We start from the raw sequence: 23799 nt of genomic DNA, 5'->3' as shown, positions 1-23799 counted from the left end.
CTGCCTCAGGAGGTGGTGGCGGCTACAAGCATAGCCAGCTTCAAGAGGGGATCGGATAAGCATATGGAGCAGAGGTCCATCAGTGGCTATTAGCCACAGCGTATTGTTGGAACTATCTGTCTGGGTCAGTGATACTCTGTATTCTTGGTGCTTGGGTGGGGGGGGCAACAGGGTGAGGGTTTCTGGTGTCCTGGCCCCACTGCTCGACCTCCTGATGGCACCTGGGTTTTTTGGCCACAGTCTGTGTGACACAGAGGGTTGGACTGGATGAGCCACTGGCCTGATCCAACATGGCTTCTCTTATGTTCTCATGTGACACAGAGTGTTGGACTAGATGGGCCATTGGCCTGATCCAACAGGGCTTCTCTTATGTGACACAGAGTGTTGGACTGGATGGGCCACTGGCCTGATCCAACAGGGCTTCTGTTATGTTCTTATGTGACACAGAGTGTTGGACTAGATGGGCCATTGGCCTGATCCAACAGGGCTTCTCTTATGTTCTTATGTGACACAGAGTGTTGGACTGGAGGGGCCATTGGCCTGATCCAACATGGCTTCTCTTATGTTCTTATGTGACACAGAGTGTTGGACTGGAGGGGCCATTGGCCTGATCCAACATGGCTTCTCTTATATTCTTATGTGACACAGAGTGTTGGATTGGAGGGGCCATTGGCCTGATCCAACAGGGCTTCTCTTATGTTCTTATGGTCCTCCCCACTTTTGCAGGAAAGGGACCTGCTGAAAACATTCCACATCCCCGCGGACACCTTCATCACTTTCCTGATGACCCTGGAGGACCACTACCAACTGGACGTGGCCTATCACAACAACATCCACGCTGCTGATGTGGCCCAGTCCACCCACGTGTTGCTCTCCATGCCAGCTTTGGAGGTAAAGAGGAGCCCTGAGGGAAAGTTTTAAAAGCTGCTGCAGCCAGCCCTGGAGGTGGGGAGAGAGGGAGGGAGACTGGGGGAGTGGAGCCTGCTGGTGCTGATATCCGTAGCAGGATCCAGAGTTGTGGGTCACCAACTGTTCTTCCTCTGGGAGAGTCTGGGGCTACACCTCTTGCATCATGGGGCAGGACAGGGAAAGGCCTTTTTCCTTACCAAAATGCCACAAACCAGCCATTTCATGGATGGAAGCTGTTTCTCTCACCCATACGTGGACTCTCTGAGTAAATGCCCCAGGGCTAAAGGCACCCATGCCACAGCAGACCAATTCTGGCTGAATGGGGACTCTTTCTGCTCAGGGGATCCTCACAATCTCCTTTTCCGTCTCTCCCAGGCTGTCTTCACTGATCTGGAGATCTTGGCGGCCATCTTTGCAGCTGCCATCCATGATGTGGACCACCCAGGCGTCTCTAACCAGTTTCTGATCAACACCAGTGAGTGGGCCGCCTTTCCCAGCTACCGTTGCTCCAGCCATTCTCTTGATCTGGCGTGGCCCTTCCCGTTTCCCTAGGCTGTGAGATCTTCCCTCTTGTTGCCCACAAGCTGAGGGCGAAAGAAGAAATGTGAAATGTGTGGATTTAAGTTAACATTAGTTCAGCCTGTGCACATATGAACTAGCCCATAACTTAGTAGCTTCTGCGGTTGGTCTTCTCTGCATTTTGGCTTTTCAGGAGGTTAAGTGGATGGACAGATGGGAGAGGGCCTTCTTCACGGTGGCCCCCCAGGCCTGGAATACCTGAGCCAAGGAGAACTGGCTGGCCTCTCTTTATGGCAGCCATCAGTTGTGCAGGTCTCTTTTGGAGGCTGTTGGAAGGGATTGGCTTATCCTCTGGAGCTGATTGGGCCAGGGCTCAGTGGGAGAGCATCGGATTGGTCCTAGGTTCAGTATCCAGCACCTCCTTTAGATCTGGCAGGAGGTGATGAGAAAGACCCACTACTGCTTGAAACTCTGGAGAGACACTGCCAGTCGGAGGAGACAGTACTGAGGAGACTTCGATGGACCAGTAGAAGGCAGCTTCGTATGTTCATGTGTCAGGTTTTATGTTTCTGGTGTACTGACACCACTTTATTTGGCTCTGTAGGTAAAACCAGAGAGCTCACGGGTATGAGTGAGGTATATAACAGGGGTGGCCAAACTGTGGCTCCTTCACACATATTGTGTGGCTCTTGAAGCTGTCGGCTGGCTTGGAAAAGGCATTTCTCTCTTTCAGTCATTTCACCAAGCAAAGCCAGCCGGCGGTTTGGAGAATGTATTTTAAGTCAAATTTGCTTTCTTTCCACACCTTTCTCCCCATCTATTTGCCTTCCTTCCTTCCTTCCTTCCTTCCTTCCTTCCTTCCTTCCTTCCTTCCTTCCTTCCTTCCTTCCTTCCTGTAACGTACTGAAACAGGAGACGCTGGTAGGGCAACATGCTTTAATGTAGGCACGTTACAAGAGAGAGAACACGCGGGCCGGGTCCCGCTTATATACAACTCCCGGAACCTCCTCCCAGACAGGCCAGTCCAATCCTGGCCTGTTGAACTTCCCGCCACAGCTGGTGATTGGCGCGGTGTTTGCGCCCTGCGCTGAGCCGCCTGGGGACAGCCCGGTCGCTCCGCGCAGGGCCGCGCTGGCTAGTTTTATGTCCTTGCGTTATTGCGTTATATCGTTATCTCGATACACTTCACTACACTTCCTTCCTTCCTTCCTTCCTTCCTTCCTTCCTTCCTTCCTTCCTTCCTTCCTTCCTTCCTTCCTTCCTTCCTTCCTTCCTTCCTTCCTTCCTTCCTCCCCTCCCCTCCCCTCCCCTTCCCTTCCCTTCCCTTCCCTTCCCTTCCCTTCCCGTCCCTTGCCGTCTTGTGGCTCTCAAACACCTGATGTTTATTCTATGTGGCTCTTACATCAAGCAAGTTTGGCCACCTCTGGTATATAACTTAGAACACTCAGTGAGAGCTTTAACTAATGCATATATTGAAAACAAAGTTTCAAACCACAGTATTTTTCACATATTAATTTGGAATTATTCTACAGTCCATTTTACAATCTGCAGTGTTTTTTCTTCTTTTGTGGGAAGTCCAGTGCAGGTGTGACAGCAGTTCCCAAACTGGTGTGGCTGCAGCTGGACTGCTGCTTCCGTCCACTTCCGGAGTGACTCCTTCTTCAGGCAGCTCACCAAGGGATACCGTTTCAGTTTGGCACTGCTCTGTCTGTCGCCAACGGATCAAGCACGGCTCCACAGTTCTATTTGTCCTTGGCTTCTCTTGAAAGGGCTGCAATCACACCTGCATTGGACTTCAGGAAGTCCTACTAACGAAGAAAAAACATTGCATATTGTAAAATGGACTGTAAAATAATTCCAGATTAACATGTGAAATATACTGTGGTTTGAAACTTTGTTTTCGATATATGCATTAGTCAAAGCTCTCACAGAGTGTTCTAAGTTATATACCTCATTTGGCTCTGTGGCTGGTTTTTAGGGTTTTTGGTTAAGCTGGCTGGAGCCGCAACGAATTTCTCTATTTGCCTTTTGCTTTCATTGTTTTAACTTTGATTTTGGGGTTTAATATATGAAAACGTGAAGCTGCCTTCTACTGGATCAGACCATTGGCCCAACAAGATTGCTTCTGTCCCCTCAGACTGGCAGCAGCTCTCTGGGGTAGAGAAACCTGACCTGGATTTTATGGGTCTGTGTGTCTGATTCAGGGTCAGTCCACATTGTGTATTCCGCTGCTCACCCGTGCCCTTCTCTTCCTGCCTCCTTTGGTGCCCAGACTCGGAACTGGCTCTGATGTACAATGACTCCTCAGTGCTAGAGAACCACCACTTGGCTGTGGGCTTCAAACTCCTGCAAGAGGAGAACTGCGATATCTTCCAGAACCTCTCGAAGAAAGAGCGGCAGATGCTCCGGAAGATGGCGATCGACATGGTGAGGGTCTTGTCTGGGCGTTTAAGGGCGGGCAGGCAAAGTCTATTGGAGGCTCAAATGTGAGCTAAGAATTTTTTAGTCGGCACAACAGGTTTTTTCTAAGAGAGTGGGAGGCAGTTTGAAAGAGGGACCCCTGCTTGTAGTCTGCTTAGCTGAACTGCAATTGGCCAAACAGGTTTTGCAGGTTTGTGGGTATTGCTTCAAAAACCTGCCCCACCTGTTTGACCTGGGGTGAAACTGGCACAAAAAAAAATACTCCTTGGGAAGTAATGCCTCTCTAAAGACGCTTTCAGCTCTCTGAAAAGGAATGTACTGCGTGGAATTGAGAGCAGACATAATGTATTAATTACTAAATTGATCAAAAAGTAGTGAGTGGACCCAGGAAGGAGTTGGGAGCCAGGATTTTTCTTGATTCAAACATGCAATGACGTAGAATCTTCATTCTGCAGAGAATGCTCTAGTTTTGGATTTCCTGTCTTTGTTCATTTATTCATCTATTTATAGCCTACCTTTCCCACTGACATTTAAGGCAGGTAACAGAGTACAGAAAGCAGGAAAAATGTAATCATACAATATGGGACATTGAGGGAACATCACATAAGCATTCATAATATAAAACATAAAACCTTTCATTGTGGTTCAGAGTGCGCCTTACCATCATATCTAGGAAGAGGAGCACAAAACCGAATGACAATATGTGCAGCGATGCACAGGTACAGTGTATGATGTCTAAAAGGAACAATGTAATAGCGCTAGGAATACGAAACCGAATAACAGTGTGAACAGCCAACTGCCCAGGCCGGCCCAATGCCAGTAACTCATTCCCGTACAAAGGTGTCTTTCTGGACTGCTGTGTCCACTCCCACTACCAGTGTTCCACTCCCAAAATCCTCTCCTGGACATTTCCGTTCGGCACATTTTGTGGAATGATCCTTTCCGGAGATTCTAGCGCTACTCTTTGTCAGTTTCTGGCTAGCTCTAAAAATGGCCAAGAACTCTGTGGTCTGAGCTTCCTGTCAGCAGACAAGTCCTTATTTTTGTTTTTATTTTTTCTCCCAGATACTGCCCCTCCACAGCCCTCCTGCCAACCTTCCCCCCAACCAGGGTTCCCTCTAAGCTGAGTTAACATGAGCTAGCTCCAAGGGTGGAATTCTAGCAGGAGCTCCTTTGCATATTAGGCCGCACACCCCTGACGTAGCCAATCCTCCAAGAGCTTACAAGGCTCTTTTTTGTAAGCTCCAGGAGGATTGGTTACATCAGAGGGGTGTAGCCTAATATGCAAAGGATCCCCTGCTAAAATTCCATCCCTGGCTAGCTCACAGATTTTGAGCCTCCAGCTCACACATTTTTGTCTTAGCTCAGGAAAGATGACCCCAGAGCACACTAATTTATGCAGTAGCTCACAACTTCCATGCCAGTGGCTCACAAAGTAGAGTTTTTGCTCATAAGGCTCTGCAGCTTAGAGGGAACATTGCTCCCAACCCCCTGGTCATCCCAGGTTTTTCTCTGTCTTCATATACATTCCATCTGAGATACGTCTCTTATGTGGATCCATAAAATCTTTTGCCACAAAAGGCTAGCTAGCTAGCTAGCTCACTCGCTCATTCGTTCGTTCATTCATTCATTCATTCATTCATTCATTCATTCATTCATTCATTCATTCAGTGTCTAAGGTACCACAGGACTTGTGACTGGTTGTACTACTGTTAATATAGCTACTTTTGTTTTGTCTTTTGCGGAACTGTTTCAAAGCTGAAAGCTGGAGAGCCAGTTTGGTGTTGTGGTTAAGTGCGCGGACTCTTATCTGGGAGAACTGGGTTTGGTTCCCCACTCCTCCACTTGTACCTGCTAGCATGGCCTTGGGTCAGCCATAGCTCTGGCAGAGGTTGTCCTTGAAAGGGCAGCTTCTGGGAGAGCTCTCTCCAGCCCCACCCCCCTCACAGGGTGTCTGTTGTGGGGGAGGAAGGGAAAGGAGATTGCAGGCCACTCTGAGACTCTGTCCTTGAAAGGGCAGCTTCTGGGAGAGCTCTCTCAGCCCCACCTGCCTCACAGGGTGTCTGTTGTGGGGGAGGAAGGTAAAGGAGATTGTGAGCCGCTCTGAGACTCTTCGGAGTGGAGGGCAGGATATAAATCCAATATCTTTTTCATCTTCTTCTTCTACCGAAAGTCTGCCCTTTGTTCTTCAGGCTGTATCTGCTCTCTCTCTGTCTCTCACAATTCCAAGAGGGGATTGGATAAAAATATGGAGCAGAGGTCCATCAGTGGCTGTTAGCCACAGTGTGTGTGTGTGTGTGTGTGTGTGTGTGTATAGATAGATGATAGATAGATAGATAGATAGATAGATAGATAGATAGATAGATAGATAGATAGATAGATAGATAGATAGATAGATAGATAGATAGACAGACAGACAGACAGACAGACAGACAGACAGACCCTGTGTGACACAGAGTGTTGGACTGGAGGGGCCACTGGCCTGATCCAACATGGCTCCTCTTCTGTTCTTATGTTACACAGAGTGTTGGACTGGAGGGGCCACTGGCCTGATCCAACATGGCTCCTCTTCTGTTCTTATGTTACACAGAGTGTTGGACTGGAGGGGCCACTGGCCTGATCCAACATGGCTCCTCTTCTGTTCTTATGTTACACAGAGTGTTGGACTGGAGGGGCCACTGGCCTGATCCAACATGGCTCCTCTTCTGTTCTTATGTTACACAGAGTGTTGGACTGGAGGGGCCACTGGCCTGATCCAACAGGGCTTCTCTTATGTTCTTATGTGACACAGAGTGTTGGACTGGAGGGGCCACTGGCCTGATCCAACAGGGCTTCTCTTATGTTCTTATGTGACACAGAGTGTTGGACTGGAGGGGCCACTGGCCTGATCCAACAGGGCTTCTCTTATGTTCTTATGTGACACAGAGTGTTGGACTAGAGGGGCCATTGGCCTGATCCAACAGGGCTTCTCTTATGTTCTTATGTGACACAGAGTGTTGGACTGGAGGGGCCACTGGCCTGATCCAACAGGGCTTCTCTTATGTTCTTATGTGACACAGAGTGTTGGACTAGAGGGGCCATTGGCCTGATCCAACAGGGCTTCTCTTATGTTCTTATGTGACACAGAGTGTTGGACTGGAGGGGCCACTGGCCTGATCCAACATGGCTTCTCTTATGTTCTTATGTGACACAGAGTGTTGGACTGGAGGGGCCACTGGCCTGATCCAACATGGCTTCTCTTATGTTCTTATGTGACACAGAGTGTTGGACTGGATGGGCCACTGGCCTGATCCAACATGGCTTCTCTTATGTTCTTATGTGACACAGAGTGTTGGACTGGGTGGGCCATTGGCCTGATCCAACAGGGCTTCTCTTATGTTCTTATGTGACACAGAGTGTTGGACTGGATGGGCCACTGGCCTGATCCAACATGGCTTCTCTTATGTTCTTATGTGACACAGAGTGTTGGACTGGAGGGGCCACTGGCCTGATCCAACATGGATTCTCTTATGTTCTTATGTCTCTCTGTCTCTCTCTGTGTCTGTCTGTCTCTGTCTCTCTCTCTCTGTATTGGTTGTTCTGACAACATTCAAAGCAGTAAGAGAAATTTTTTGTGTATTTGGACAGGTCCTGGCAACAGACATGTCCAAGCACATGAACCTCCTAGCCGATCTGAAGACTATGGTGGAGACCAAGAAAGTGACCAGTCTAGGAGTCTTGCTTTTGGACAATTACTCAGACCGCATTCAGGTGACGTTGGGCAGGGAGGAGAAGGGGCGTGCTGGATCAGAGCTGAAATCTCACCTTGGAGTGGAGGGGAGAGGAGAAGAGAAGCAGAGGATGCTGGGGAAGGGAAACATCGCTCTTTGTCAGCTCTGAGGATCGGGGGAGTCCTTCGATTCCTCAGAGCCAAGAAAGAATGAGTGGGAGGCTCAGGAACGGTGTGAGTGGGGAGGGGGCAGTTGCCCCCCACCAGGAGCTGGCACCCTAGGTAATCACCTAGTTCACCAACTCCCATGCACCGGCCCTGGTACTGAGCATGGTTAGACCAGCTTCCCTGGTCAAGAAGCTGAAATAGCCTGGTCACAGGCAGGAAGCGCAGCAGAGGAGCCAAAATCCAAGGTTCCCCAGACAGACTGTTCAGAGCGAGGTCCTTTCATGCTGAGCAACTGGCTGGGACCAAGAAGCCAATCAGGGACAGAGTTTATATAGCCCCAGCCCTGCCCTGTTTGGCTGTCTCAGTCACCTGCCGCTGTGTGGACTGGAATCCCGGAGTGACCACCGATACTCCCTCTAAGCTGTGGAGTCTTGTGAGTAAAAATTCTACTTTGTGAGCTGCTGGCATTAAAGCTGTGAGCTGCTGCATAAATTAGCTCGCTCTGGGGCCGTTTTTCCTGGGCTGAGACAAAACTGCGTGAGCTGGAGGCTAAAAACGGTGAGCTAGCTCACACTAACTCAGCTGAGAGGGAACACTGGCGGCCACTGGTGTTCAGGGGTGGTTGTGATGTGCCGGGCTGTGGCTCCTAGAGTCCTGAGTTCAAGACCCTCCACGTCTGGAATGAAATGGGATTAAAGGAATAGCGAAGGACAGTTTTATAAGGTGTCCATGATACCATCAGAGTGCAAAGTGAAAAGTCTGTGCCCTGAGAAGCTTACAATCTAAAACTTGAGACGAGGCAGGCAGCTGAGGCTAGTGAAGGTAAAAGAAACTATGTGAAAGGATCCAGTGTTGGTCTGAAGCAAAAGAACAAAGTAGGAGTCCAGTCGCACCTTTAAGACCAACCAAGTTTTATTCAGAATGTAAGTTTTCGTGTGCGTGCAGACTTCTTCAGCCAATGGAATGGGGCACAGTGAGCAGAACTGAGCCCCATGGCACAGAGTGTTAAAGCTGCAGTACTGCAGTCTGAGCTCTCTGCTCAGTCACAACCTGAGTTTGATCCCAGCGAAAGCTGGGTTCAGGTAGCCAGCTCCAGGTTGACTCAGCCTTCCATCCTTCCGAGGTTGGTAAAATGAGTACCCAGCTTGCTGGGGTGGGGCGGGGGGGAGAGTGTAGATAACTGGGGAAGGCAATGGCAAACCACCCTATAAAAAAGTCTGCCATGAAAACATTGTGATGTGACGTCACCCCAGAGTTGGAAACAACTGGTGCTTGCACAGGGGACTACCTTTACCTTTTTTTTACAGTGAGCAGAGCTATATATAGCTGGTGGGCAGTGGTTAAGAATGCAAAGTGGTACAAAGTTAGAATCCAATGGCAAAACAATGAAATTAACAAATTGAAAGAACATTTGGTCTGGGTAGCATTTCTGTGGGAAACCAATAAAAGGTCATAAAAGCCTTCTGTGAATTGCTCTATCGCTTACAAATCTGGGTTAAACAAAGGACATATTCTTCCTAGTGAAGCTCCTGTCTACCTGATTTGCTTTTTAACATGAAACAGTATTTTCTTAAACACTTCTGTGAGAACAGAACATGATTGTTTGCCCAACCTTCCACATACTGAACAAATGTAGCATCAAAACTGCCCTTGAAATGGGAGAAAGGAGGGGAACTTTATACATCAGCCCTGAGCAGGAGGGGGTCTGTCTGCAGCAGATACACACCGATTTCCCACTACCCTTACCTCACTCTGACTCTCCTTTTCTCCGCGGGGCACAGATTTCTGTCAGTTTTCGCACAAGCTGCCCCGAGGCTTTTTGCGCGGCGAACAAGAGCCTCTAAAAACCAGTTTCTGTTTGCCGCGCAAAAAAAGGCGAAGCTAGCTGCATCCCAGGACAGAGAGCGGGCAATCCGACGACGGAAGCCCCGCAGTGAACATGAGCACCAAAGCAGCGTAAGACTAGTGGGAAATGGGTCGCGGTCTCATCCCTTGTCTCTGACTTTCCACAGCTCATCCGCAGAGTTCTTGTGGGTCTCTTGGGTGTGCCAGGGCCGGTGGACTACCTGTTCTACTGCTGCCCTCTGAAACTGCCATCACTGTCTCTCCCCCCGCCCCGACTCATCCCCCAGGTCCTGCAGAACATAGTCCACTGTGCAGATCTCAGCAACCCCACAAAGCCCCTGGAGCTGTACCGCCAGTGGACGGACCGCATCATGGTGGAGTTCTTCCACCAGGGAGACCGAGAGCGAGAGAAGGGCATGGAGATTAGCCCCATGTGTGACAAGCACAATGCCTCCATTGAGAAGTCCCAGGTGAGCAGGATGGGGAGGGATGGGGGGGGGAGCTGCCTGTTGCAGAGGGATGGAGGAATTGCGTTGTGGGGACAGAGACTTCACACTTTCTTATTTATTTCTTATTTTTTATTACATTAAATTTATATCCCGCCCTCTCTGCAAGCGGACTCAGGGCGGCTAACGATCAGTTATATAAAACAATTTAAAAGAGATAAAATACATTTAAAACCTTTTTTTACACACACACATATTGGCCACTGTGCGACACAGAATGTTGGACTGGATGGGCCATTGGCCAGATCCAACATGGCTTCCCTTATGTTCTTATGTGACATAGAGTGTTGGACTGGATGGGCCATTGGCCTGATCCAACATGGCTTCCCTTATGTTCTTATGTCTGGGGCAGTGATGCTCTGTATTCTTGGTGCTTGGGGCAGGGGCACAGTGGGAGGGCTTCTAGTGTGCTGGCCCCACTGATGGACCTCCTGATGGCACCTGGGGTTTTTGGCCACTGTGTGACACAGAGTGTTGGACTGGATGGACCATTGGCCTGACCCAGCATGGCTTCTCTTATGTTCTTCTGTCTGGGACTCTGTATTCTTGATGCTTGGGGAACAACAGTGGGAGGGCTTCTAATGTCCTGGCCCCAATGATGGATCTCCTGATGGGTTTTTTTGCCACTGTGTGACACAGCGTGTTGGACTGGATGGGCCATTGGCCTGATCCAACATGGCTTCTTTTATGTTCTTATGTTCTTTGATGGTGCTATACATTTTAATATGGCGGGATCTTTCTTTTTCTGTCGGTGGTCCCATGATATTCGTGGCTCCTCTCAGCGGTGAGAGGTGGTGGTTCTATCCTGGATTCAGACACTGAAGGCCTGTCGAAACGGTTTTTCTAGCTGAAATGGAAACTGGCTTTCAAGGGCTGCCTACACACTCATTGATTGCCTAAGAAGCCAGCCATTGGCGGTGGAGGCACAGCTGTTCCAGTCTGGTGTCCTGGTTAAGAGTGGTGGACTCTAATCCGGGAGAACTAGGTGCCTGCTACAAGAAAAGCCCTGGTTTTGTGTATTTTACATAATCTATGTTTATGTGTTTTATCTACACCATACGCTGCCTTGAGCTCTGTGAGAAGAAGAAGACTGCAGGTTTTTACCCCGCCCTTCTCTCTGAATCAGACACAGAGCAGTTTACAATCTCCTATATCTTCTCCCCCCCCCCACAACAGACACCCTGTGAGGTGGGTGGGGCTGAGAGGGCTCTCCCAGAAGCTGCCCCCTCAAGGACAGAGTCTCAGAGCAGCTCACCATCTCCTTTCCCTTCCTCCCCCACAACAGACACCCTGTGAGGTGGGTGGGGCTGAGAGGGCTCTCCCAGAAGCTGCCCTTTCAAGAACAGAGTCTCAGAGCAGCCTACAATCTCCTTTCCCTTCCTCCCCCACAACAGACACCCTGTGAGGTGGGTGGGGCTAAGAGAGCTCTACCAGAAGCTGCCCTTTCAAGGACAGAGTGGCCTACAATCTCTTTTCCCTTCCTCTCCCACAACAGACACCCTGTGAGGTGGGTGGGGCTGAGTGGGCTCTCCCAGAAGCTGCCCTTTCATGGACAGAGTCTCAGAATGGTCACAATCTCCTTTCCCTTCCTCCCCCACAACAGACACCCTGTGAGGTGGGTGGGGCTGAGAGAGCTCTCCCAGAAGCTGCCCTTTCAAGGACAGAGTCTCAGAGCAGCCCACAATCTCCTTTCCCTTCCTCCCCCGCAACAGACACCCTGTGAGGTGGGTGAGGCTGAGAGAGCTCTCCCAGAAGCTGCCCCTTCAAGGACAGAGTCTCAGAGCGGTCTACAATCCCTTCCGCCCCCACAACAGACACCTTGTGAGGTGGGTGGGGCTGAGAGGGCTCTCACAGCAGCTGAAAATTCAAGGACAGAGTCTCAAAGCGGTCTACAATCTCCTTTCCCTTCCTCCCCCACAACAGACACCCTGTGAGGTGGGTGGGGCTGAGAGGGCTCTCCCAGAAGCTGCCCTTTCAAGAACAGAGTCTCAGAGCAGCCTACAATCTCCTTTCCCTTCCTCCCCCACAACAGACACCCTGTGAGGTGGGTGGGGCTAAGAGAGCTCTCCCAGAAGCTGCCCTTTCAAGGACAGAGTGGCCTACAATCTCTTTTCCCTTCCTCTCCCACAACAGACACCCTGTGAGGTGGGTGGGGCTGAGAGAGCTCTCCCAGAAGCTGCCCTTTCAAGGACAGAGTCTCAGAGCAGCCTACAATCTCCTTTCCCTTCCTCCCCCGCAACAGACACCCTGTGAGGTGGGTGAGGCTGAGAGAGCTCTCCCAGAAGCTGCCCCTTCAAGGACAGAGTCTCAGAGCGGTCTACAATTCCTTCCGCCCCCACAACAGACACCTTGTGAGGTGGGTGGGGCTGAGAGGGCTCTCACAGCAGCTGAAAATTCAAGGACAGAGTCTCAAAGCGGTCTACAATCTCCTTTCTCTTCCTCCCCCACAACAGACACCCTGTGAGGTGGGTGAGGCTGGAGAGGGCTCTCACAGCAGCTGCCCTTTCAAGGACAACCTCTGCCAGAGCTATGGCTGACCCAAGGCCATTCCAGCAGCTGCAATTGGAGGAGTGGGGAATCAAACCCAGTTCCCCCAGATAGGAGTCCGCGCACTTCACCACTACACCAAACTGGCTGTCTTAGGAAGAAGTGAGGAAGAAAGGCAGCTAATAAAAGTTTCAAATACAGAAATTGTTGTGGGATGTCCCTGAGAGGCTTGCTTGTCAGATGCAAAAGCGTGTTCTCCCGGGAGCAGTGACGGATTAAACCCTGTGGAGGCCTCTAGGCAGTCAGAATCTTGGGGGGGGGGGGTGTTGCAAATTCCGTCAAGAGTCAGTGTGCCTGCCCCAACGCCCCCGCTGCAGCCTTCAGGCCCCTTCTCAAAAGCCCTCTTGACACTGCTGCAGGGGAGAGGCAGAGAGAGGCAAATGTGGTGACGACGCCAGCAGCAGCCGCACCAGGCAAGTCTGGCAAAGAGCGGCTCAGTGGTTGGCTGTGTGTGCAGGCTGGGAGGGCTGCAAGCAGGGGGGAAATGGCAGGGAGCCAGCCTGGGGCCCCTAAAGGTCTGGGGGCCCATAGGCCAGTGCCTACTTGGCCTACCGTATTTTTCGGATGATTAGACGCACCGGACCATAAGATGCACCTTCGTCTACGTGCGAAAATGGCCATCTTCGGTGATGCGGGCGCCATTGCAGCCTTCGGGCCGCCTCGACCGGGGGCTGCACAGCCGGAGCCAGGCACGCTGGTGCAGGAGAAGCATGCCGGCGCCTGCGAAGTGCTGGATTTGCAGTGAGGGCGATCTCGCCGCTTGTCTCCCAGCCAGGCACGCAGGCGCGGGGGAAGCACGCCTGGCTGGGAGACAAGCGGTGAGATCGCTCCCTGCGAAGTGCTGGGTTGGCGATGGGGGCGGAGGGAGCGATCTCGCCGCTTGTCTCTCGGGGGCTGCAGGCCCCTCCCCCCTCACCTTTTAGTATTCGGACCATAAGACGCACGCACTTCCCCCCCCACTTTTTTGGGGGGGAAAGGTGCGTCTTATGGTCCAAAAAATACGGTAATTGTTTATCTAGCCCTGCCTGGGAATGTTTTTGCAAGGCCTCCTTGGGCACGGCCCCATCACAGCCTCCTTTGTCCCTCCCCCCCAGGTGGGATTCATCGACTACATTGCACATCCGCTTTGGGAAACCTGGGCCGACTTGGTGCATCCAGACGCCCAGGAGATTCTGGACACGCTGGAAGATAACCGGGAGTGGTACCAGAGCATGATTCCCCGCAGCCCCTCACCACCCCCCGATGTGCTGGGGACTGAGCAAGGCGGCGGAGGTCCCGACAAGTTCCACTTCGAGCTGACCCTGCAGGAGGAGGAAGGAGAGGAGTCGGACCCCGAGCAGGAGACGGAGAGCCCCCCGGAAGAGGAGGACAGCGAATCCAAGATCCTGGGCCCCACCGAAGGCTCTGAATCGGCCAGCGAACAGCCGTCCTCCCCCAGGGACCCCCCGAGCAAGTACGAGGAGGCCTTGTTTGTGGACAACCAAAGGACACCCTCCAGAGGCAGGGAGGGCTTGACAGCAGCCCTCAGTGGACTCCCAAGGAGAGGGAGCGGAAAGGCAGTGGAGCCGTGCCTGGACGCGGAAGGGAACATCACCTTTTTACCCCTTGGGACGTAGGGAGTGCAGACATCCCTCTGGCTCCATGCTGGTGGACCTCCATTGCGAGGGATTGGGACTGTGGATCCCACTTCCTTCGACAAAAGGTGTTGACAGAATGCCGAGTTTGAACGGTGGGAGAGCAGAGAAGGGGCCGTGGGCCAGGCTGTGCCCCCGCATGCGACGTCTTCCTCCCAACGCTCGTGGCAACTGGCTTGGGCCAAAGCCCAGCTCAGCAGAGAGACTCTCTCTTCTTCCACCCTGTCCGCTTCACTGCATTACCCCACCTGTTTTCGGAGTCTCCGGGGGACGAGAGCTCTCTGCCATCTTTGCGGAGGGGTAGATGTAGTTGCCTTGAGGTAGCAAAACCAGTGGCCCAACAAAAAGTTCATTCTAGAAGCCAGAGTCTGGTCATGATAATGGTTCCCAGTGATAAAGCCCCCCAGGGCTGGCATCAGGCAGGGCTGGATTAAACCCTGTGGAGGCCCCTAGGCTGTCCAAATCTTAGGGCCCCCCTTCACAAATTATCTGAGAGTCTGAGCACCCACCCCACCATCCGTGGCCCCCGCTGCAGCCTTCAGGCCCCTTCTCAAAAGCCCCTTTGACAAAGCTGCGGGGGAGAGGCAGAGTTAGGCAAACTTGGCAACAACGCCAGCAGCAGCCGCACCAGGCAAGTCGGGCAAAGAGCGGCTCAGTTGCTGGCTGGGCGTGCAGGCCGGGAGGGCTGCAAGCAGGGGGAAAATGGTGGGGGGGGGGAGCCGGCCCGAGACACCTAAAGGTTCAGGGGCCCATAGGCCAGTGTCTACTTGGCCTAACTGTTAATCCAGCCCTGGCATCAGGTGGTTATGAAACCAAAGCCCCTTGACCTGGTCTTTCTGCTGGGTTCAGGCTGTCTTCTTGTGGCAGCAGCTGTATGGTGGGGTGGGGTTGAGTGGGGGGGGGGGGACTCTGTGCTATCTTTTCTTCCAAGGAGAAATATTTATTGAAAGCCACACAAATGGACTACAATTTTCAGTCCCCGCTATGAGGCAGAAACAGTTTCCAGTGTGGGGAAAGCTCCAGCGTTTTTCAGACGGTTGTGAGCTTTTCAAAAGATGGCCACTTGTTTTTCAAAATTCAGGATGGGTGAGATATTTTTAATAACAGTTTGTTATGAGATTTGGTTACTGCCTCCACCTGACTCCACTAGGATTACCTTTATCGTAACAGCACATAACCTCCCTGCCAACTCTTAGACCGATTTCGCACTACGCTTGTTCCGGGGTGAAGAGCCCTTTTGCTACCGGGGCTTCGCTCTGCTTTCACACAAGTTGCCCTGGAGCTGCGATTTGGTGTGCCGCTATTCTGCAGCAAGTGGAAACCACTTGTCAGCATATCCCGCTTTCTGTGGAATAGCGGTGCGCCAAATTGCAGCTCCTGGGCAACTCCACGCCGGAACAAGCGTAGTGCGAAATCGGTCTTAGTCTCGACGGGAAGATTCTGATACCCTTCAAACTTGATTTTGCATTGGAAATAATCTACAGAAAATGTGGCCCTTCTGAAAACGTAGCCTTTTCTGGCTTTTTTAAACCACAGACTAAATCTTTTCCCCCTTTTCAGTGGTTTCTCAAAGATGCCCAGGATTTCGCTGCTGGCCCCTCCACAGAAATGAATAACAAGGTATCTGGGGTTCCTGAGGCTCTGAATTCACATGTGCAAGGTTTGGAAGGTTTTAAGGAAACTGTGAATATTTTCCCACCCAAGTGGCAAATGTTTCAAAGCCAAATGTTTTCAATTTTGCTTTCTAAACACAGGATTGGATTGTTAAGAAACGCTTCTGCCTTAGTTCTGAAATACCTGCCTTCCCCATGATGCAGGGTGGTAAAGCCGCAGTACTGCAGTCCGAACTCTCTACTAACGACCTGAATTTGTTCCCGGTGGAAGCTGGTTTCAGGTAGCCGGCTCGAGGTTGACTCAGCCTTCCATCCTTCCGAGGTCGGTCAAAGGAGTCCCCAGCTTGCTGGGGGGGAAGTGTCTCTCTCTCTCGGCTTGGCTTCGCGAACGAAGATTTAAGAAGGGTGCAATAGTCCACGTTTGCTGCAGGCTCGCTGGTGGCTGACAAGACCAATGTGGGACAGGAAGGCAACGGCAAACCACCCTGTAAAAAGTCTGCCGTGAAAACATTGTGATGCGACGTCATCTCAGAGTCAGAACGACTGATACTTGCACAGGGGATGACCTTTACCTTTTACCTGCCTTACAGTAGAGAGAGGAGGGGCTAGTCCACATCCCCTTTCGTTTCACGCCACGAAACTCCACCTTCTGGCTCCAGTGGCAGAATCCTCCTGTGCCTTTTGCCCCATGAATTTCCTCTTGGTGTGTCTTGACCTTTTTACAAACTCAGCTTTGCTGCTACAAATGGGATTTGGGGTGCCACAGACTCTGGCCCAGCCAGAGGTCAGCTCAGTTCCTTTGGTTCTGTATCACTGTGCAGTTCATTTACAGTTGAGGGTGGAGGGCTGGGTTCTTCCTCGAGCACTCTTCCCTGAGCTGTGAGGGGAGCCAGCCCATCTCTTGATCTGCTTTTCTTATGTGGTTGCTGCTGCCGGGGCTGCCTTACAGCCCAAGTTCTGCAGAGCATCAAAAGGAAAAGAAGAAGATGATGATATTGGATTTCTATCCCGCCCTCCACTCCGAAGCTCAGAGTCTCAGAGTGGCCTACAATCTCCTTTACCTTCCCCCACACACAACAGACACCCTGTGAAGTAGGTGGGGCTGAGAGAGTTCTCCAGAAGGTGCCCTTTCAAGGACAACCTCTGTCAGAGCTATGGCTGACCCAAGGCCATTCCAGCAGGTGCAGGTGGAGGAGTGGGGAATCAAACCCAGTTCTCCCAAATAAGAGTCAGCACACTTAACCACTACAAGAGAGCCAGTTTGGTGTAGTGGTTAAGTGCGTGGACTCTTATCTGGGAGAACCGGGTTTGATTCCCCACTCCTCCACTTGCACCTGCTGGAATGGCCTTGGGTCAGCCATAGCTCTCACAGGAGTTGTCCTTGAAAGGGCTGCTGCTGTGAGAGTCCTCTCAGCCCCACCTACCTCACAGGGTGTCTGTTGTGGGGGAGGAAGGGAAAGGAGATTGTAGGCCGCTCTGAAACTCTGAGTGGAGGGTGGAATATAAATCCAATGTCATCGTCTTCTTCTTCTACACCAAACTGGCTCTCAGGAGCTGGATTGAACTAAGGGATCGGGCCCTGGAAAGAAGCAGAGAGAAATGCAGGAACAACGACAAAGAGAAGGGAAGACGAGATATGGGGGTCTGTCTGTCTAATTTGGGGACATACCTTAGGATCCAAGAAAGATGTCTGGGTGGTGGGGCATGGAGCTGGAGAGGCCTTGTGTCTTCTTTGCACCCCCATCATTTTTAGCGCTAGTCAGGGGTGGAATTCTAGCAGGAGCTCCTTTGCATATGAGGCCACACACCCTGATGTAGCCAATCCTCCAAGAGCTTACAAGACTCTTTTTTGTAAGCTCTCGGAGGATTGGCTACATCAGGGGTGTGTGGTCCAATATGCAAAGAAGCTCCTGCTAAAATCTAGCCAACGCAGAGTGCATCGCTTCACTCTCTGCACCTCTTCAGAAATCCAAATGGCCCATCACTGTCCTTCCATACACCTCCATGGAAGAGGACCCCAGATCCATGCTGGCAATTTACTGGGGAGCACAGAGTTATATGTGTGTGTGTGTGCTTTTAATAAAACTTTTTATAGACTGATGTTTAACAATCGGAAGAATGAGAAGGATTGTGGCCCCATTGGCACCAGTTTGCTCATCCATAGGGTTGCCAAGTCCAATTCAAGAAATATTTGGGGACTTTGGGGGTGGAGCCAGGAGACTTTGGGGGTGGAGCCAGGAGACACTGGAGGTGGAGCCAGGAGCAAGGGTGTAACAAGCATCATTCAACTCCAAAGGGAGTTCTGGCCATCACATTTAAAGGGACCGCACACCTTTTAAATGCCTTCCCTCCACTGGAAATAATGAAGAATTTGGGGCTCATAGAATTGGACCCCCCTGGTGCAATCTTTTTGAAACTTGGAGAGTATTTTGGGGAAAGGCACTGGATGCTATGCTGAAACGTTGGTGCCTCTACCTCAGAAAACAGCCTCCCCGTGCATGATGCATCAATTCTCCATTTTACCCTATGGGAATTGGTCTGCATAGGGAATAATGGAGTGGCCAGCAGATATTTCCCTCCCCCCACCACTTTCTGATGACCCTGAAGTGGGGGGGGGGAGGGCCTCCAAACTGGGGAATCCCCTGCCCTCACCTTGGGATTGGCAACCCTACTCATCCACATTTCATAGTTGCAATCTGGTATAACTGTGAATTGCAGCAGGAAATGCTGCATACATGTTTTTTACTTTGCACTTTGAGTTTGCTGCTTGCTGGGGGCTGGCCAGCGGGTTGGAATAAGCCCCCCCCCACCCCGCGCATTGTTAGAGAGACAAGACAGCCTTGTTGTCTCCTGGGTTTGAATTTCCTTCTACTGTTAACCCTTTCCCCACCACTACTTCCCCATCCTCTTTTGCAACATGATTCAATGTATAAACATGCACGTTTTTGTCATCATATAAACAGGGGTGGCCAAACTTGCTTAACATAAGAGCCACATAGAATAAACGTCAGATGTTTGGGAGCCGCAAGACATGAACTTCAGATGTCTGAGAGCCACAAGACATGAACATCAGAGGTATGAGAGCCACAAGACATGAACATCAGATGTTTGAGAGCCGCAAGACATGAACATCAGTTGTCTGAGAGCCGCAAGACATGAATGCCAGATGTTTGAAAGCCACAAGACAGGAAGGAAAGAGGGAAGGAAGGCAAATGGAGGAAAGAGAGGGAGAGGTGGAAAGGATGCAATTTTAAATGCATTCTCCAAGTTGCTGGCTGGCTTGGCAAAGACATTTTAAGAGACAAATGCCTTCTCCAAGCTGTCTGATGGGCTGGGGGCTGGGGCTGCAAGAGCAACACAACATGTGTGAAAGAGCCACATGTGGCTCCCGAGCCATAGTTTGGCCACCCCTGATATAAAAGATCTGGGACAGAAATGGAAACCCTGACCTCAGACACTTTCAAAATGGCAAAAACTGACAGGGGGGAGGGGGGCGCAGAAAGAAGGGATGGGCAACATTCAAATGTGATCAAATGCAATTGTATTTTGACTTTTGTTACAGTTTGGAAGAATGTCACTCGTGTGTATGTGTGTGTGTGAAACAAGAGCTTTATAAAAAGTTTTAAGGACAAGTCTGCAAGAAGTGACGTTAGCCTTGTCCGGTTACTGGGACAGAAGTTGGGTTGAAAAAACTGAGTTGAAAAAACGAAGGCAAAGAAGTCAGACAGGTCAGGCCTGCAGCTGCGGCAGGCGGGGTCTAAAAATATTGGTTGCCAGGAGACGCAGGGGCCCACCCACAACTATAAGGCTACCGTTTAATTTTTAAAAGGAATAAATAACATTTTCCAAAATATGTTAAGTGGAAAAAAGGTATAATTAAAACTTTTGCAAAATAAATACATATATGTTTTAGTCATTACAGTGTACATACATTGTACATATTACTGGCAGTATACAGTAGATACTAAATGTAAGTACTGATTGCATTTTCTCCAGGGGAGCAGATCTCTGCTGCCTGGAGATCAGCTGGAAAAGCAGGAGATCCTCAGATCGCACCTGGAGGCTCCCAACCTAAATACGACATAAATTTTAGTGGCGTTACATTAATAATATTACATTGGATAAAAATGTGGGGCAGAGGTCCATCAGTGGCTATTAGCCACAGTGTGTGTGTGTGTGTGTGTGTGTATATATATATATATATATGTTTGTGTGTGTGTGCGTATACACACACACACATATTGGCCACTGTGTGACACAGAGTGTTGGACTGGATGGGCCATAGGCCTGATCCAATATGGCTTCTCTTATGTTCTTATTTGACACAAAGTGTTGGATTGGATGGGCCACTGGCCTGATCCAACACAGCTTCTCTTATGTTCTTCTGTCTCGGGGAGTGACGCTCTGTATTCTTGTTGCTTGCGGGGGTGGGGCAACAGTGGGAGGGCTTCTAGTGTCCTGGCCCCACTGATGGACCTCCTGATGGCACCTGGGTTTTTTGGCCACTGTGTGACACAGAGTGTTGGACTGGATGGGCCATTAGCCTGATCCAACATGGCTTCTCTTATGTTCTTCTGTCTGGGGCAGGGATGCTCTGTATTCTTGGTGCTTGGGTTGGGAGCAACAGTGTGAGGACTTCTAGTGTCCTGGCCCCACTGATGGACCTCCGTATGGCACCTGGGTTTTTTGGCCACTGTGTGACACAGAGTGTTGGACTGGATGGGCCATTGGCCTGATCCAACATGGCTTCTCTTCTGTTCTTCTGTTCTTAATGTCTATTATATTTTCAAGCTACTAAAAGGTCATTAACATTTTTAACATCTTGTCTAAAGTTTAAAGGGGCCCATTGGGCGAGCTGACACCCTGGCCAGTCCGCCACTGGGGTGGAGAGTTCTGAAGGTAAGAAAACAGCCTTTGTGTTAGGTTCTTTAAAAATCTTGGAACTCTCTTAAAAGGTCATTGGGCAGCTGGAGCAAAAGCTCTACCAACGCCAGGGGCCATTTCATAGAAAAAGAAGCGCTGGAGCTCATTAGCACTACTCACTCACATCTGCTGCACACCACTGACATCACCGGACTAAATTTATATCAGTTCAGCATCTATCTTAAAATGCTTCTTGAATTGGATTTAGGCCACTCTTGAGACTATGTCCTTGAAAGGACAGCTTCTGGGAGAGCTCTCTCAGCCCCACCCACCTCACAGGGTGTCTGTTGTGGGGGAGGAAGGGAAAGGAGATTGTAGGCTGCTCTGAGACTCTGTCCTGGAAAGGGCAGCTTCTGGGAGAGCCCTCTCAGCCCCACCCACCTCACAGGGTGTCTTTTGTTGGGGAGGAAGGGGAAAGGAGATTGTAGGCCGCTCTGAGCCTCTGTCCTTGAAAGGGCAGTTTCTGGGAGAGTTCTCACAGCCCCCACCCACCTCACAGGGTGTCTGTTGTGGGGGAGGAAGGGAAAGGAGATTGTAGGCCGCTCTGAGCCTCTGTCCTTGAAAGGGCAGTTTCTGGGAGAGTTCTCACAGCCCCACCCACCTCACAGGGTGTCTGTTGTGGGGGAGGAAGGGAAAGGAGATTGTAGGCCGCTCTGAGCCTCTGTCCTTGAAAGGTTAGCTTCTGGGAGAGCTCTCACAGCCCCACTCACCTCACAGGGTGTCTGTTGTGGGAGAGGAAGGGAAAGGAGATTGTAGGCCGCTCTGAGACTCTGTCCTTGAAAGGGCAGCTTCTGGGAGAGCCCTCTCAGCCCCACCCACCTCACAGGGTGTCTGTTGTGGGGGAGGAAGGGAAAGGAGATTGTAGGCCGTTCTGAGACTTTGTCCTTGAAAGGGCGGCTTCTGGGAGAGCTCTCTCAGCCCCACCCACCTCACATGGTTTCTGTTGTGGGGGAGGAAGGGAAAGGAGATTGTAGGCTGCTTTGAGACTCTGTCCTTGAAAGGGCAGCTTCTGGGAGAGCCCTCTCAGCCCCACCCACCTCACAGGGTGTTTGTTGTGGGGAAGGAAGGGAAAGGAGATTGTGAGCCGCTCTGAGACTCTGTCCTTGAAAGGGCAGCTTCTGGGAGAGCTCTCTCTCAGCCCCACCTGCCTCACAGGTTGTCTGTTGTGGGGGAGGAAGGGAAAGAAGATTGTAGGCTGCTCTGAGACTCTGTCCTTGAAAGGGCAGCTTCTGGGAGAGCCCTCTCAGTCCCACCCGCCTCACAGGGTGTCTGTTGTGGGGGAGGAAGGGAAAGGAGATTGTGAGCCGCTCTGAGCCTCTGTCCTTGAAAGGGCAGCTTCTGGGAGAGCTCTCTCAGCCCCACCTGCCTCACAGGGTGTCTGTCGTGGGGGAGGAAGGGAAAGGAGATTGTAGTCCGCTCTGAGACTCTTCGGAGTGAAGGGCAGGATATAAATCCAATGTCATCTTCTTCTTCTTCTTGATAGGTTTTAGTTATTTCCCCATTTTTTTGTGTGGGGAAATATGAGAAAGTTTGTCAAAACTTAGAGTTCAGCAAAATTCTCAGAGGGGGTTTGAAGAATGGAGCCCAGAAGCAATTATTGGGGGGTGGGGGGGGAGTGTTTCAAGAAAGAAAGATTGCAATAAAATTTAGAGCGGGGTTGTCGAACTCACTTGTTATGAGGGCTGGATCTGACATAAATGAGACCTCGTTGGGCCCAGCCATGCTGGGTTGGGCCGGACATGTCAGGCCAGACCATGTGTGTACCTATTTAAGATTAGGTAGTAGAGTTTAAACTTTATAAAGGACACAGACAAACACAATTCATTAAAAACAAACAAACCTTAAAGCATGCTTAAAACGTTAGCACTGGTTGGTCTTAAAGGTGCTTTCTTTGTATCTCTCCCATGGGATCCAGAGAACTGGGCAAAGGAAGCTCTGGCTCTTTCCTTCCTTCCCCAGAGGATGGGGGGAGGAGCCTCAGCCAATAGAAAGGAGAGAGGCTTGGCTCAGTAATTCTGCTGTGCAATTGAGAGAGCCTGGAAAAACAAGTTCTGCCTCCCCCCCCTTTCCTCCGCAAAGGGAGGAGCCTCAGCCAATGGAGAAAATAGAGGTTTTGCTCTGCAGCTCCTGTGCAATTGAGTAAGCCTTGCAAAACTGTGATGCAGAAGGAAGCAAGAGAGAGGGAGAAGGAAGCAGATGACAGCCAGTTCCTCAGGGGCCTGATAGGAGCCCTCCAGGGGCCTGATTCAGCCCCTGGGCACATGACACCCCTGATTTAGAGGTTCTGGAGCTCCGCTCCTGTGAGCTCCTGCCCTAAATGAGGCCTGACCAAAGCGCTTGATAGCCCACGCTAGCCCGATTCTTGGAAGCTGAGCAGAGTTGACCCTGGTTAGTATTTGGAAGGGCTGCCTCCAAGGAGGACCAGGGCCACGGTGACGCAGGCAAGGGCAAACCACCAGGGGTCGCTATAAGTGAAAACAACAAAATGGCAAAAACAACTCAAAGTAGGGTTGCCAATCCCCAGGTGGGGGCAGGGGATCCCCCGGTTTGGAGGCCCTCCCTCCACTTCAGGGTCGTCAGAAAGCGGGGGGAGGGGAGGGGAATGTCTGCTGGGAACTCTGTTATCCCTATGGAGATTTATTCCCATAGAAAATCATGGAGAATTGATCCGTGGATATTTGGGGCTCTGGGGGGGGGCTGTTTTTTGAGGTAGAGGCACCAGATTTTCAGTACAGCATCTAGTACCTCTCCCCAAAATATCCCCCAAGTTTCAAAACGATTGGACCAGGGGGTCCAATTCTGTGAGCCCCAAAAGAAGGTGCCCCTATCCTTCATTATTTCCTATGGAAGGAAGGAACTGAAAAGGTGTGCCGTCCCTTTAAATGTGATGGCCAGAACTCCCTTTGGAGTTCAATTATGCTTGTCACAGCCTTGATCTTGCCTCCACCCCTAATTAGGGTTGCCAAGTCCAATTCAAGAAATATCTGGGGACTTTGGGGGTGGAG

At 50.9% G+C, this 23799-nt stretch overlaps 1 protein-coding gene across 1 annotated transcript in view; it reads left to right on the top strand.

The window, feature by feature from the left end:
* The window catches only part of PDE4C (phosphodiesterase 4C), a 40223-nt gene extending 25605 nt beyond the window's left edge, over positions 1–14618 (top strand). The window contains exons 9-14 of the mRNA XM_060232761.1: positions 727–891; positions 1285–1384; positions 3701–3855; positions 7477–7599; positions 9859–10041; positions 13719–14618. Coding sequence (XP_060088744.1) covers positions 727–891; positions 1285–1384; positions 3701–3855; positions 7477–7599; positions 9859–10041; positions 13719–14240 — 1248 coding nt within the window. The 3' untranslated portion in view covers positions 14241–14618. The remainder of the gene's footprint in view (positions 1–726; positions 892–1284; positions 1385–3700; positions 3856–7476; positions 7600–9858; positions 10042–13718) is intronic.
* The last annotated feature ends 9181 nt before the right edge of the window (positions 14619–23799 follow it).

Source organism: Heteronotia binoei, chromosome 2, assembly GCF_032191835.1.
Source record: "Heteronotia binoei isolate CCM8104 ecotype False Entrance Well chromosome 2, APGP_CSIRO_Hbin_v1, whole genome shotgun sequence".
Lineage (NCBI taxonomy): Eukaryota > Metazoa > Chordata > Lepidosauria > Squamata > Gekkonidae > Heteronotia > Heteronotia binoei.
Note: the sequence above shows the minus strand (reverse complement) of the source record. Positions and strands in the feature narration are given on the sequence as shown.